Here is a 15,648-nt window from a genome sequence, read left to right on the forward strand (position 1 = left end):
ATAACGTTTGTAGCTTGACCTTTGTTATAGCCTACATAGTACATATTTTGCTAGATGATATTAAAAATTCTCAACATACCATTTTGTTTCAGTTGAATTATTATCCATGAATACAAAATATACATATACAGCCTTATATTGCATTTTAAAATAACCTTTAACAAAATTTTAATATTTCGTTTTTTTCATCAAAATATACTTAGTACATTTTAATGAAACTATAAATAAAACACACCCACGTCATAAATACAATGATAACTGCAAGTTCATATTAAATATTTCGATTTTCATTATGAAACCACAATTTCACACTTTTCCCATTCACATCTACCTTCAAACTTTGAACTCGAAAATATAATAATTTAACCTACAAAAGTTTCAACACTCCTGATTGCAACTCATACTTTATTGACCCAATAAAAATGTCTTAAATTGTAATTTAATTTCAAAATATTGCCCTGGTAAAAAGTTATGAATTCATAAATATAAATGTGTTAAATCCTCATTAAGGGAAAGTCTGACAATAGAAGTCTTCATTAAGGTCCACCTTGAGTCCATTCAAAAGGAAAGTCATCCAACACAAATATTGTTAACTTTTCAACTTCAAACAAATGATATCGATTAAATTTTCTTTAAACACTCGAGAATTCAATAATATCTGCCTTTCCTCTTTCAAGTCCACATTCAGTTTGTTCTCTCACTCGTCATAAAAGAATATTCATATGCACATATTTATCACCACAAAAGGAAACAACAACAATTGCTTCAATAATATCCTTTGAACTCACTCAACCAAATAATGATAAATTATTATTGAGAAATATTCATTATACGATGGACTTTTCCCTTTCATGGGATGATGATATAATAAATACCCATATGCCCTGTTGTCCATCTACCATTTGTACCCAACCCAATAGCAGATTCAGGATGCACCTGTCCTAAAAGGACCTTCAAACTTTAAGATACTGCAGGTAGGTATATGTGGTGTGGGTGTGAGAAAGATTGAGAAGATTTATCAACACACTTACGCCCGCCTGACGGACCTACTGAACGACTTATGACCATGAAGCTACCTACCTTCCCGATTCCGAATGCAATCAAAATCGAAAAACGAAGAAATTGAATTTCCTCTCTCTTTGACGGAAGTAATTACTCCTTCTGAATAGCTGTGCAAATAATGGGATCGTGTACAGGATACGTCATTGACTTAACCCAAATGAAACTCGATTGGCAAGGCGTTGGCGTTGGCGTTGGCGTTGGTTTGGATGGTTGGTTGGCTGCTGTTGCTGCTGAAACTGCCACTGCTATCATTCTTGTTTTGTCCTTGCAACTGCACTGAAAGTGGAACTAGATTATACTCGTTCTTTGCAAAGGATGCAACTACGTCGTCGTCGTTGTCGTCGTTGTGTTGAATAACTGGTCTCACGTAGTACACTACACGCCTTATGCTTTTTCAAATTCAAAGAGCATCTCAAAACGTGAAGTGAAGCCGAGAGTTGGCTGCTTTTGGTTGGGGCATTTGGCACACTCTAGATTCCTGCATTTCCTCGGATATTTCTTTTTGTCTGTATTCTGTGCATGGGATAGGGATAGGAATATCCTGGCAGAAATAAGGTTAATAAAATATAAAATGCAACACGTTGGGGTATTGTTGTGTTTATTTAGGAAAGTGAATAAGGAAAGGACTGTAGGAATAAAGAGAAGGGGGAGGTTTGTTGGCGTACGTTTCTACAGTGAAAAGGTATAAGAATTCCCTTCGAAGCCATTGGACTTGGGTTATGCGAGTAGCTAGGTACACAATTTATTTCCTGTGAGCGTTTGTTGTCGTCCCTTGAAAGTAAACACATTTTCAAGGCTCTTGCCGTATCAAAGAGCAGTTCTTATTGTCTCAGAAACAACGACGACAACGAAGACGGTGAAATAACGTGGCATAAACAAAACCACTCTTAACTTAGTGTGTATAGGTAGAACAATACCATATACAGGTCCAGTAGGTACTATAGCAACTTAAACGTTTTGAATTACAAGACACTTCAAGCTTTAATAATTTAAATGCACGATAAGGTCACACATACTTGCTGTTATAGTTTAAGTAACTGACAGTTGCAATTTTCTTTTTATATTAAATTTGTATCGTCCACCAAAATAAATCCAAAACTTGAGTAAAGATTTCTACAAAATCTGTGCTGGTGATTCAGTAACAAGCCTTTTGACAGTTTTTATATAAAATCTTTTAGAATGATGGCTGACAACAACATCATTGATTCATTTACGTCACTCTAACATCGTTGTTTCATCATACTATGTTGTCTTAAACTTTTTTATGTTATTCTGAAGGACTATGCTTAAAGAAAATTTAAGGCTGTATTCCTCACCTTAAACAGTTTCACGGCAATACTCGTGCTACTAGACATTCTCATCACTTGAGCCCGCTTCGGAAATACTGTGGAGTACAGAGGTTCGTTCTTTAGCCGTACAACGTGAATTTGAAACTCCTTAGCACACTCTGTCTTTCAAGAGTATTGTTCATGAATTCAAAACCGACATCTTTCTTTCAGAACTTCTACCGTCTTCTTTAATTCTTACACTATGGTTGTAGAATATTTGGGCATGAACAAAATTCAAGAATAATCTGTTGGTATATTTGTTTTTATGGCACAATTTATTTCCCTATAAAACATTGAAAATTTGCAAATTTTTGGTGAATTTAATTTTAAACTTGGTTAACCTTTCTACAAGTAGAGTAGTCGAAAAACCACACTATTTAATGTAAAAATATGTATGCCAATATATTTTTCATAAAATTAAACTTAAAAATCAGTATTAACAAAAAACCCAAATAAATAAGGAAACAGTGATGCAGAAGTTCTAAATAATAATTATAAGAGCTCAAATGTGAACTTTAGAATATTTAACACAAAACGAAACTGTTAACCCTATTTCTAAGATTTGTTTTATGACCCTAATATGTATGTATCAAAGACAAAAATCTAACCAATTGAACAGAAAAGGTTATGAATAATTGTATTAACGCCACAGTACAACAACAAACTTAATGAACCCAGGGTTCCTCTATGGGCAATTCAATTGGAACACGTATAATACATGATTTTTGAATATACAATACCTTTGAATTTTCTGAAACCCATAAGTCTCCCTTGCAACAGAAATTTTAAACTTAAGAAAAGACTTCCAGACACTAGAAGAAAAAGATTACGAAAAGACACCGTCAGATATATGAAAGGGATTGCTCTTCATTTACCTTATACTACACTTATTTACCCCTAAAATGCTCAAAACCTATCCAATTTGATTTTAAAGTACGTATAATCAGTTTTTTGCTGTTGCTTTTTATTTTGTGTTGCCTGCTTTTAAGTACCGTCGCGTCGCATCGCATCACTCGGATGCAGACAATTCTAACGATTCTTTCGACTTGTTCCTTAATAAACAAGCTAGCACCAACAAAAAAAAGGTACTCGTTTTCACCCTTTAATCTCATTCACCGAAGCAAGTAAAAAGCACAACACGTCTTCGTCGTCGTCGGATTCATCGTCTTCAAAGATTGGCGGCAAAAGCACGATGATAAGAAGAAAGAGGTCCTTGCTTGGCTGTTGGCAAATGGCAAATTGTACAAAACACCATCGTGCTTTTCGTCAGTCAAATGATATTGAAGGCGCTGCTGGCTGGTAGAAGGTTTATGTATTTTTTTTGTTTGTTCGGATATAAAAAGGATGCAATCCCTAAGGACCGTCTTTTAAGAAACACCAGCGTGCCACACACACACACACAAAATATAAAGCGAAACGTGCCAAAAGGGGCAAACAGTTTGGTTTTATTAGAAACGTGCCGTATCTTGATATTTGAAAACCAATACATTTAGATACACATACATATAAACGTGTACAGCACAAATACGCGAATATACCTCCAAGGATACATTCTCCATAAAATATAGAATGTACCTAACCTATACAAACTCTAGAGTGCATTATTTGCTAAAGCCCTTAAGAGGTGTGCAAATAAAATGCAGGGATCCACTTCTGCATCGTTGATGATGTTTCAGCGGTGGTGAGACGAGGCATATTGTGGCGGTGCTGATGGTGATATTATTTCAGATATAAGAAAACACACGGGCTTAAACCAGAGTACGACTATAGCAGGATATGTTCAAATAAAAGGTAATAAGTCTTTTGCCATAAAGGACTCATTGCAAAACGTACAATGAACGAATATGAAGCCGCTACTATCGTCGTCGCCACCACACCACCACGTTGTTCCTTACGAATTTACATAACGCACTTTTTGCATGTCCTCTAACGAGTTCAGGACGAAGAGCTTAAGCTTGTACAAAAAAACGGACTCAACTGAACTGACTGAATGAACTGAATTGGTGCGGCACACAGAAAAGGATTTTATGTACTTATCTTGAATTCTGATGGATAAATTGGCTGAAATGGCTTACCCGGGGTGATTAACTGTTCACACAAATAAGAAAATTGTTTATTCGTCCAGGCAGGCACCTACCTGCCTATACGATATTATACTATGGAGTAGGTATTCATGCATTCATGTTCATAAATAAAATTATCCTCTGGCCATACGTGATGAGCTTTTGAATAGGTTAACTACATATACCTTATAAAGGTAATATATTGGGCGTTCTCGAGACGAAGAAGGTTATTATTATAAAATTTGTATGAATGTCAAATGAGTGGGTGACAGACGTGTGCAAATGGATAAATTATTCATTCAGAATATATCGGATATAAAGGGTTTGAGTTTATAAACCTCGATTTTAATTACTTTAAACTTCAACAAAGAGTTTATTGGTAAAAGAAAAATTTTGAAAATATTTCATTTGAAAATTTATAAACAGTTAAATAAATTTAGGTTAAATTTTTGTTTATATTATATTTCAAAACAGTATATTGTTTAAGGACAACGTGATTACATAAGACACCTTCAACTTCTTTTAAATGTAAATCTTTATGTAAAGTCTGATTGTGAGTGTTATTGTCATTGATACAACTCATTATCTCTATTGAAATTGCTGTAGAGTTTGATAACAAGTTATTCGAAATATACTTCCTTTAATTAATCAAAATGAATAAAATAATTAAACCTTTATTGTATAGTTACAGTTGGCTAAGATTTGAGAAATATAGGGCACGGACTTTTCTTCTTATTTAAAAAAAATAAACATCAAGAAAAAAACTGCAAACAATTTTTTACAAAAATAACATGTAAAGAAGAGGCGAGAAATGGAAAGGGTTATCAACAATTTTGCCAAGAACTATTAAATGACTTTGATGTACATGTTCTCAGTTCAAAACTATTAAAAAACATTAATGAAATTATAATTTTCTAGGCTCAAAATACTTTCCTGCAAAGTGTTAAGTATTGGATAACTTTATAATTTTATATTTCTGCACAATAAAGGCGAATGACATAAGGACATGTATTTTAAATTGTTGAATGGAAATTATAGTTGTATACATTTTTCATATAAACTCTTGATTTTCAAGTCCAATAAATTCCAAAATTTCAAGGCAAATCACCAAATTATAGTAGGTAAGGGGAGTGCTTTTTTGTTAATAACAATGCAAAGATTTCCAAAATATTTTCTTTTAGTTGAATTAGTAAATGTGTTTTGTTTTGCAAATCGTTTTCTTCATAGGCAATATTGTGACCCTTTGGAATAAGGGGCGTTTAGTTACCTTTACTGAAACCCTACTTAACATTCAACAACAAAATTATTTTCATATTCTTATAACTGAATAGTGAATATGAATACAATAGATAAGTTTTTTAATAAAAATTAAGTTGATTAGTTTCACGTAGACATTTCCATAACTTTAAACACTCCCATCGGGAAACAATTGTGAAAGTTTTTGACAATTAACCTAAACGGTAAGAAATCGCCTCACTTCCGAGCTCTGAGTGTTCATTATCTGAAGTGTTTTTCAACTTCACAGAAGTTCTATCAAATTTTACGATTCATCTGTGAGAAACCTGCACAGACATTTAAAAACTACGTACCGTAGTAGAGCCTTTGATGCTTGAAAGATTTTACTCCGAAAATGTTTCTTTTTGTTGCAAAAATATCCGCTATTCCTTGTGTCTTAATGCATTTTCCCCTATACTGCCTCTCAAATGGAAACTTAAGCAAGCGTTATGGAAAGTTGTATGCCTTTCCGCTTGAAAAATCCAAAGTCATTATCTTAACATTTTCTTTTTTTTCTTGCAACGAAACGAAAGAAACAGTATCTTCATCTGCACTCAGTTACCAACATTATATATCTCGTTCTTTGTATCTACCCTGGCAGTAGGTATAAAATGTTAAGCTTCTTTTTGTCTTTTCATAGAAAGAAGATCAAAGAAGGCACTTTTTACTACTACTACAAAATCCCCTTCGACCATAGTTAAATAATATTTTGACTTTTTTTTGTTTGGTTTTCTTCAAAGAGGACGAAAATATGAGGACAAGGACAGGGGTTAACTAGTCAAAAAGAACCAAAATTCATGTCACTGGTCTTAAGGGCTTGTTGTGTATAGTTGAAGTACATCTCCATTCAACAAAAAAAATAGCTAAACAACCACATCCACCTTTTAGAGGGAACATGTGGAAAAATAGCTCCACAAAAAATAAACCAGCTTATCGCATTCTCTTCCAAAAACCAAATGAAGTAAAATAGTGGATGAAAATTCAGGTCTCTTGCTTCTCTTGGTGGTATCCTTCTGTTGGCCCCTTTACCTCTTTATTTTTTTTTTTCCATCATAGAGCATGACTTTTGTTAGTGTGACTCACTAGACCGGGTGACGGTAGATAGCGTGGCGTGGCGGTGTGCTGTGGCGGCAGGAGTTGAAATACATAAAGGAACAGGAGACAGAAGAGCGATAAGTTGCCGTATACTACTGCGGAGGATTTGATTAAAACAGCAGTGAAAAACTTTTGATTCCAACGTCATCTACATTGTGGTAGATAGCGTGCTTCACAGACTCTATACATAGTCTCTCTGCCAGTCTACACATATTCCATCTACCCCTCTATCACCATCACGTGGAGGATGCAAATAATTGTGTGTTAAGGAAGAGGTCTAAGGTGGGTGAGGCTGGAGTTATGAAAACCAAACATTGGGGATCTGTTATAGAAGGAGAATATAGAATAGCAATCCCGGGCGTCCCCTTGAAGAATTTAATTATTAAAATGAACGATTCCGTAATATGATGCATATTCTGGGAATTATGGCTTTGCTTGCATCGAATTTGTTTTGCTCTCCTTGTTTTTGGATGATTGTTGAATATAAACATTTATTTTTTTTATGTCAGTATTATTATATTATATGCAGGAACTAGATTCAGATATAAAAGCTATTATTTTTTCTACCTCTGAATTCTTTTTAATAAAATTTAATTTCATTTAATTTAATAATTTGATGGTTATTTAATTATTTCAATTAAATTCAATCACTCTAGATTTTTGGTATTTATTTCGTTTTCCAACAATTTTGATGGATAAGGTCGTGGATATAATGTTTTTCTGAACCTGTTGCAATAAGGTTATATCTTATCTCGTTTAAACTTAACTAAGAATCATGATAAAATTTATGTTGGAATTGGTAGTTAAACAAATATATAAATTAATATAAAAAAACTAACTTGAGTGTGTTGGGTAGGGGGCATTTTTTTTTTGTTTCTGATAATTTTAGAGAATATTATAAAATGTTTCTGCTTCACTCTGCATGTGAAAAGTAATATTGTAAAATATAAGCCTTGCAGCTATCCTCCCATTTCTTCAAAAATTGGTTCATTTAACTCTTTTCACATTTTTCGTATTGATAGTTTCATGGGATTTTCTGTTTTTTCGTTAACATATAATTTTGCAAAGATGCATGCAAATAATAATTTGAATCTCTTATTCAAACATCAAACATTCAAACTTAATCCAAGTCGAACAATGAATCAGCATTTATGTTCTCAAACTTATAACTTGTCAATTATATTATGATTTCATTAAGAAATCGAGTCTTCTTATAAAGAACTACCTGTGACGTAATGGTGACTCCGTCCGACTGTCATGCCAGATGTTTTGGGTTCGATCCCTGCTTGTGCCATCTAAAGCTTTTTTCACAGGTACTCTCTTTTGCGACGACTTTACAAATCATCCAAGAGTAATTCTTGTAATAAAAAGTACTTTTTTCAAAATAGCCGTTCGGATTCTTTTAAATGTAGGTCCCCTACACCTTTGATAACATTACTCGCACACAGAATTGGTTAAAAGTTGTAAGTAACTATAATAAATAATTAGGTGGGTCAACAGTCCGTTGAGAACTAGGGCCTAGTGACTTACAATTCTCAACCATTCCTGTGTGCGAGTAATGTTGTCAGGAATGCAAGGACCTACAATTTTAGGCCGAATCCGAACGGCTAATTTGAGAAAGCACTTTTTTACGACAAGAGTTACTCTTGGAGAGTTTGTTAGCAAGAGGCAGTACCCATAAAAAGACTTTAGATGGCATAGGCAGGGATCGAATCCAAGTCAATCCACTCTGGCATGACAGTCCAAAGCACTAACCATCATGCCACGGGTAGTTGCGCCAAATAATATATTTTCTTTTATAACGAACCACCATGGAGGACTGGTTTGCCAAATAGCCCGCATTTACAGTAGAGTGGTTTTAAGCCATAATTACTATTACAAGATTAAATCTTCCTAGACCCTTTTTTGATTACAGATTAGGCTAATTTTTAACTAAGCGTTGACATGAGTAAACCTAATCCTAGTTACTGATGTGAGGAGGAGCCCATACTTATTTTCAGAAAAACCTCTTCATTCACCGAAGATTAGTTATCGTTTATATGGGAACTGTGACATAGGGCGTCATTGGATTCTTCCAGATTTGAAAAAACTAATACGAAAATCTTATGTAACGTCTGCGTCAACATACAGGAATTAGGGCAGTCATCTTAATGACATTATTTTAGACTCTTTCGAAATGGGTTGGGAAGAAAATAATGTATGGGTCATAATCATTTATTTAAAATGCTGTATCTCAAAATACTGTATTTTGAAATACTCTATGTACAAAATTTCGTATGATCAAAATACTGTAACACATTAAATATCTGTGTTTTAAACTTCTGTATATTGAATTCTGCATTTCAAAAAACTGTTTTTGAATTATTATAAAAACTATTTTTATCTCAAATTTCTTACTTGAATTGTTCTTATCACAATCCAAAATTGCCTTTTGCAAAAATGAATTATTTTTAAACACAGAATTGTAAGATACAGCATTTTGACAATTTGGCATTTTTAGATAAAGCATTTTTAATCTTCAGTGTTTTGAAAGAAATAACATTAACCATACGATATTTTGATTATACTGAATCGTACAGAATTTTGACCATACAGTTTTTTAAAAAACAGCATTTTGATCCGCTTCCTTTCAAAATTAATGCATATATCAACAAATGTTGCTTCTTTTTCTTTTCAACACCGAAATATTCGTTCTTCTAGCTCAATCAGAAATTGAGTTATGATTTTTACTTGCGGAATAAAGGAACTATTTGAATTCGTACCGAATTTCGAACTCGAGATTTGAATCAATCAAAACATTACGATGGTGGAGAAGTTGAAAAAAGTGAATCCCCCGATTCTGCCCGTCTGTCTGTTTGTCCTGGCCCCTACAATCCAAAGCATTGGGTTGAATGACTTTAAATTTGGATATTAGGGTATTGAGCTTTTTTTTATAATTGTTAAAGACAGAAATAGTAGTCATACCAATTTTAGGGTTAAAAATCGAAAATTAGAAATTTCTCAAATATCAACTGATGTTTGAATTGCCCCAAAAAGGTACAATTTTTAAAAACCCTTATTTTGTTTTTAAGATTTCTCAAGAACTAATCAACTGATTTCAATAATTTTTAATAATAATATTTGGTGTTCAAAAATACAATTGTTTTTTCGAAATTCGATATCTTCAAAATGGGTATTTTTTTATTAATTACTGTTGTTTTTATTTTTGATTTTTCGAAATTCGATATCTTGAAAATGGGTATTTTTTCTGTTAAATTGTTTACGAAATTGAAAAGTAAAACGTATGTACATATATAAACTCTTAATAATTGCACATTAAAAATATGTTTAAAAAAAGAGGCTGGGACCACACTAATAACTTCGCATCCCATCTAACGATTTCTATTGCTTAAAAGTTTGTTTGTTTTCGTGTTGGGTTAAAAAAGTTGTCAGTTGAATTATTCTGAAAAAATTTAAAATTATCAACAATATTTTTCAAAAAAAGAAAAAGTTTAGTTTGAAAATCTAGTTTTGTTAAATAGATCTTTAGTCAAAAAAATGTTACCAATTTTAGTAGCAATTCTTAAATTTTAACAAATTGGATGAAGGAAATTAATTTGAGAGATATCAAGAAACGAACAAACATTTTTACCCAATTTGCGTACTTTTTTTTGAAGATTATATTTTTTTTATAAAAAACGAATTGTTGGCTTTTTATAAAAAAAACTACTGAATATTGAAAACAATATTACCTGTAAAATAAAAAGAGTTTGACGACAATATTTTTAATTTTAAAAAGCTTTTTGAGCTTTTTTTAACAAGTTTTAGTGTTGTTTTTTGTTATGATTTTATTTTTTGTAACAAAAACTGTCAATTTGGTTTTTCTCAAAATTTGAACGAATATTGGAAACAATATATTTTAATAGATAAAAGTAGTTTTAAGCCAATATCTCAAATTTTTGAGAAGATATTTGAATCGAAAAAAAAATTGTTACCAACTTTTATTAATTTTTGTGTTAAGGTTATTATTTATTTTTATAAAAAAAAACTGTCAATTTGATTTTTCTCAACATTTTTCAGAATGTTGAAGACAATATTTCTTATAAGTTGAAATTAATTGAAAGCCTTTATCTCAAAGTTTTGAAAAGATATTTCAATCGAAATTCAATTTTTACCAACTTTGAGTAATATATTTTTGTTAGGTTTTTATTTTTATGAATAAAAACGGTCAATTCGATTTTGTCAAAATATTACCAGATGTCAAAAACATTATCTTTCGTTCCACAAAATTGTTTTGGAGATAAAATCATTTTGAATTCGTAAAATTTTCAAGGTGACACATTTTTTTCCGTTTTTTTGTTTTATAAAAAAACCGTTAATTAGATTTTTTTCAAAATATATATTTGTTTGGTATCACGTTGCAAGTCTCTTGCGTTTTTGTTCCTAAGATATTTAGGGTTAACTAAAATTTTCACCTTTATTTTTTAATTGCCATGGTAAAAAAACCGCACACGCAATTTTCTGAAGAGTCCTTTCTGCTTATTATCCGTATAAACAAATTTATTTGAAGTCGATATCTCTTCTGGTTCTTGAGCTATCGACGACGACGAAAAAAAGTCGCGAACGTACGTACACACGCACGCACAGACATCGTTCTAAAAATCTTTTTACAATAACTTCCTATGGGAAGTAAATAAAATTAAAGAATTGTATACATACAAAAATAATTTAAAAAAAAAAAAACAGATTTCTCTTTTTCAAAAACTTAAAACGCAAACATTATTTCATTGTATTCCAAAAACGCTTATATTAATAATTTTTAATAATTTATAAGAAAAAACTATGGGAAAACGTAGATTTCAAGCCTAAAATAGTAACCATTTAAAAATGCACTTAATATTGTGTTTGTTCACTTAAGAAATCAAAACCACTATTTTCTCAAATATGTTTTAAGTTCTCCTAGTCGTATTCATTATTCATCAAAAAATCTTGGCTTATAACTCATTTGTTCTCATAACAATTCCTATTTTGTAAGATTCTTAAATGATCCATGCTAATATTGACATATTGAAATTTTAAACCAAAATAATGAACATTTGTTGTTTCTATTCAAACAAATTGAAAAATACAAAAACATCATCGGTAATTCCTACAATATTACGAGTTCTTCGATATTGTGCACATAAGTATAAACAAATATTAAATATTTCAAGCCTTACCTATGTCGATAGTCAAAAGTTAATATTTCTACATCTAAATAGACGAACATCTTTTGTCAAAGCTGGCTATTCCTATTTTTAGATGGATTCTGTATCACTTAAATAGTTTAAGGCTTAACATTTTAAGCTAGAGAACTAATTTTCTCAAAATTCACTAAGATTAAGATTTGCTTATAACAAAAAGTGAAAGTATTAGCAGAAATGTATGAAGAGGTATCAGAACATCCCATTATTTATGCTGGGACGTATGATAAAAAAGTAGTAGTTTCTATAAAAAAATACTTAAAATCCATAATTAATTTTTGAAGCATAATAGCAGCTATTAAATTTTTATATTCAAATTATCAAATTCTGGAAACAAACAAGGGTTGTAGAATTTTTTGTTTTAATTATTGCATTTCCAGTTATAGGTCAAAAATATAATCTTTAATGCATTTTGGTTAAATCAATGCCAATTACTGTTCTCAATACTTTGCAAACTGTAAAATATGTACAAAAAAGCAGAAAACAAATATAATAGAGATAGAATTGAATAATTTTCAGTTATCAGTTTCAATTCAATTCAAAACAAAGCGTATCGTATGCTTCATTCTATTGAACAATTTATCGATAACAATAGCTTGCTCAGCTGATGGTAAAAACCCAACAATATTTTTCATTTAAATATCAGGAATGAGTTTCATCAGATACCAACCTAGGATTTTTTTGTGTAATTTTTAAAAATAAACTCTCTAAACGTATGTCCTGTTCTGTTCCCTATAGGTTGAGTAGAGTCACATTACAAGGATATATGAATATCCAAAATGAAAGGAATTTGTCATACAAATAGCTGCAACATTCCTTCCCTTATTTTAAATATTCAAAGTACTAGTATTTGAAGTTACTCTGTCACGAATAGCTATATTTTTTTAATCCTAGTCATTGGATGACACGACTTTAGAGTTTTGTGTTAAAATTAAAAACTTAACTTTTAGAACAAAAGTTTATTTTTCAAAAAAATTTGATGCCAAAAATGGAAATGATTGTCATTCCGTTCCTGAGTACTTAGGCATCAGGTTGTATGTTCCTATACAATGAATATACATCAAATAAAAATATTAAACATCAAAAAATCAGAGACACAAAATATTGGTACAAAAAACGCTCTTCACAGGAACATCAGACATTTACCAAAACAAATGCATATCCCTCCGAAAAATCCTAGGAAATAAATATCGAACGAAACAATACAATCCATTATCAACAGCACTTTGTCCTGTGATATATGGCCCTGGGGATCTCTCTTAAGTGTGTAATCCTTAGTGTATGTTTTCTCATGCGTATGTGTAGTTGTGTGTTCGTTTCGTAGGGATGTGCTGTGCATATGTGTCAGAGGCAATAATAAAACAATCGACACTGTTAAGCCAGTAATAGTCAACAAAAAATATTACTCACAACAAAAAATCCCATTCACATATCGAGCTAACATATACATAGTTAAAAAAAAGATGTCCTGGTTGGTATGAAAAGCTTTACCATTCGAGGGAAAAGAATTTCACAAAATAAAAAATAAAAAAAGAAAACATGAACAAATTTTTCCATGAAATACAATTCACTGACATATAACTGATGATTTTTCACTCATCTTCTTTTTTTTAAAGGTTGTTGTTGTTTTTGTATTTATTGTTAACCTTTGGTTGTGTTTGTTTTAACATATTTTGACAGATTACAAATGAAAATCGAGGCCAGCAACAGCAGCATCAGCAGCAGGGACTTGAGATGATGATCAACAACAGCAATGGTATTTAAAGGAAATTCAGGATGACGAATTTGCCCTTCAGCTGCAACCGAATGCGAACGTCCTTGGTAAGAGGATTAACTTGGTATTCATTATCTCACATAAGCATAGGATGGAGGCTTCTGATGGGTTTGCTTATATTCAACTGTATTGGTGAGTGCGATGGTAAGAGTCGAACAATTTGGTTTTAAAATATTTATGTGTACTTTTATTTACATATATTGTTATTTTTGTTTTTTGTTTGGATGGAAGGATACGCAGTTTTTAGGATGAGAATTTACATGCCTACAGACATTTTACACATGAAATCAAATACTTTTCGACTATATTGAAATTTAATCAAATATATGTCGAATTGTTTTAATAGTTTTCATTCAAGCTGCCAACAAAGTCAAAAGAATACATTTTTTAGTTCAAGACATAAAAGTTTAATACTTACAGCTATGGCCAAAATAAAATAAACAAATCTTAATTTTTATAGTATTGTCTTTAGGCAACAAAACTTACATTTTAATGGTAAAAATAGGTTGAACAACATATTAAGAAACACTTCATTTAAACTTAGAAAAACTGAAAATTTCGACAAAAAATGTTAATTACTATAATATGTTCAAAGATTACAGAGCTATCAATTTTGCAGTTTTAAAAGTAAACGCAAATAAAACACATATAGAATATTTTTTTTTTCATGACATTTCTTTTTTATTGTAAAGTTTGAACGTTGATATTATGTGTGAAAGACTACAATGAAAAGCATCGTTACTTTAAGGTAGTTTTCAACCACTTTTTGCCACATATTGGGCAGTACATCAACCATACCTTGATGAATTTTTAAGTGCTCAAGAGTTAAAAGTTTATGTACATAAACACGGTCATTAACGTAGCCCCACAATTAAGTTTAGCGCTGGCACATCGCATGATCTTGGTGGCCAGTTGATATCGCCACGATGACAAGTCAGTCGGCCATGAAATGTCTCTTGCAACAAAGCCATATCCGCTCGAGTTGTGTAGTATGTGGTACCGTCTTGTTGAATACCACATATTCTCCAAGTCGCTATTCGCAGGCAAAAAAAGGTCGGTTATCATCTGACCACAACGTTTCGAATTGATTGTGACAGTCATTCCATTGTCGTGTTCAAAGAAGTAAGGTCCAATCACACCTTTTGACCAAAGAGCGCACGAAACAGTGACTTTTTGTGGATGTAATGGCCTCTCTTAGATTACTTAAGGATTTTCAGAACCCCAAATACGACAATTTTGAGAGAGGAATATGCTTCGTCGCTGAAGAAAATTTTGTTCGGAAATAGTCATCCACCGCCTGTTGTTCAAGTACCCATTCGACGTATCTACGACATTATGAATGGTCAGCTGGCTTCAGTTGTTGTTTAAGCTGAAGCAATAATGTGAAATATGATAGTCCTAATTCCTGGGAACGACGAGAAAACTAACCATTTGGGTCTTCGGTTACATTTTAATTTACTGCACCGATATTTTCAGTGGTACGAACAAAACGATGTTGGACAGGCTTTACAATATCTGTAAACAATCCAGTCTCTTTAAATTTCTTCTTATAATCTCTTTTTAAAGCACGATATGTAGCTGTGGCAGAATCACAATTTTTGAGCAGGTTTTAACAATTTGTATGCGTTGTGCGTCAAACTTTCAACTGACAAAAAAAACTTAGTAAGGCAGATGTTGAATTTCAGCCCAATACTTTTCGAACCACAAAATGACCGGTTATAATGGGTGACGTTTTCGTTATTTTCTTAGCAACACTGGTTTTGACAGCTCACGTACGTTACGTATTTTGTGTCACTGTCCAATATCTTCAATTTGGTGCATGTAAGTAA

At 31.9% G+C, this 15,648-nt stretch overlaps 1 protein-coding gene across 1 annotated transcript in view; it reads left to right on the forward strand.

The window, feature by feature from the left end:
- The window catches only part of LOC129944812 (neurotrimin), a 221,792-nt gene that overhangs the window by 161,279 nt on the left and 44,865 nt on the right, over nt 1–15,648 (forward strand). The window contains exon 2 of the mRNA XM_056054475.1: nt 13,726–13,963. Within this exon, the coding sequence (XP_055910450.1) occupies nt 13,822–13,963 (142 nt within the window). The 5' untranslated portion in view covers nt 13,726–13,821. The remainder of the gene's footprint in view (nt 1–13,725; nt 13,964–15,648) is intronic.

This window comes from Eupeodes corollae, chromosome 2 (genome assembly GCF_945859685.1).
Source record: "Eupeodes corollae chromosome 2, idEupCoro1.1, whole genome shotgun sequence".
NCBI classification, from domain to species: Eukaryota; Metazoa; Arthropoda; class Insecta; order Diptera; family Syrphidae; genus Eupeodes; species Eupeodes corollae.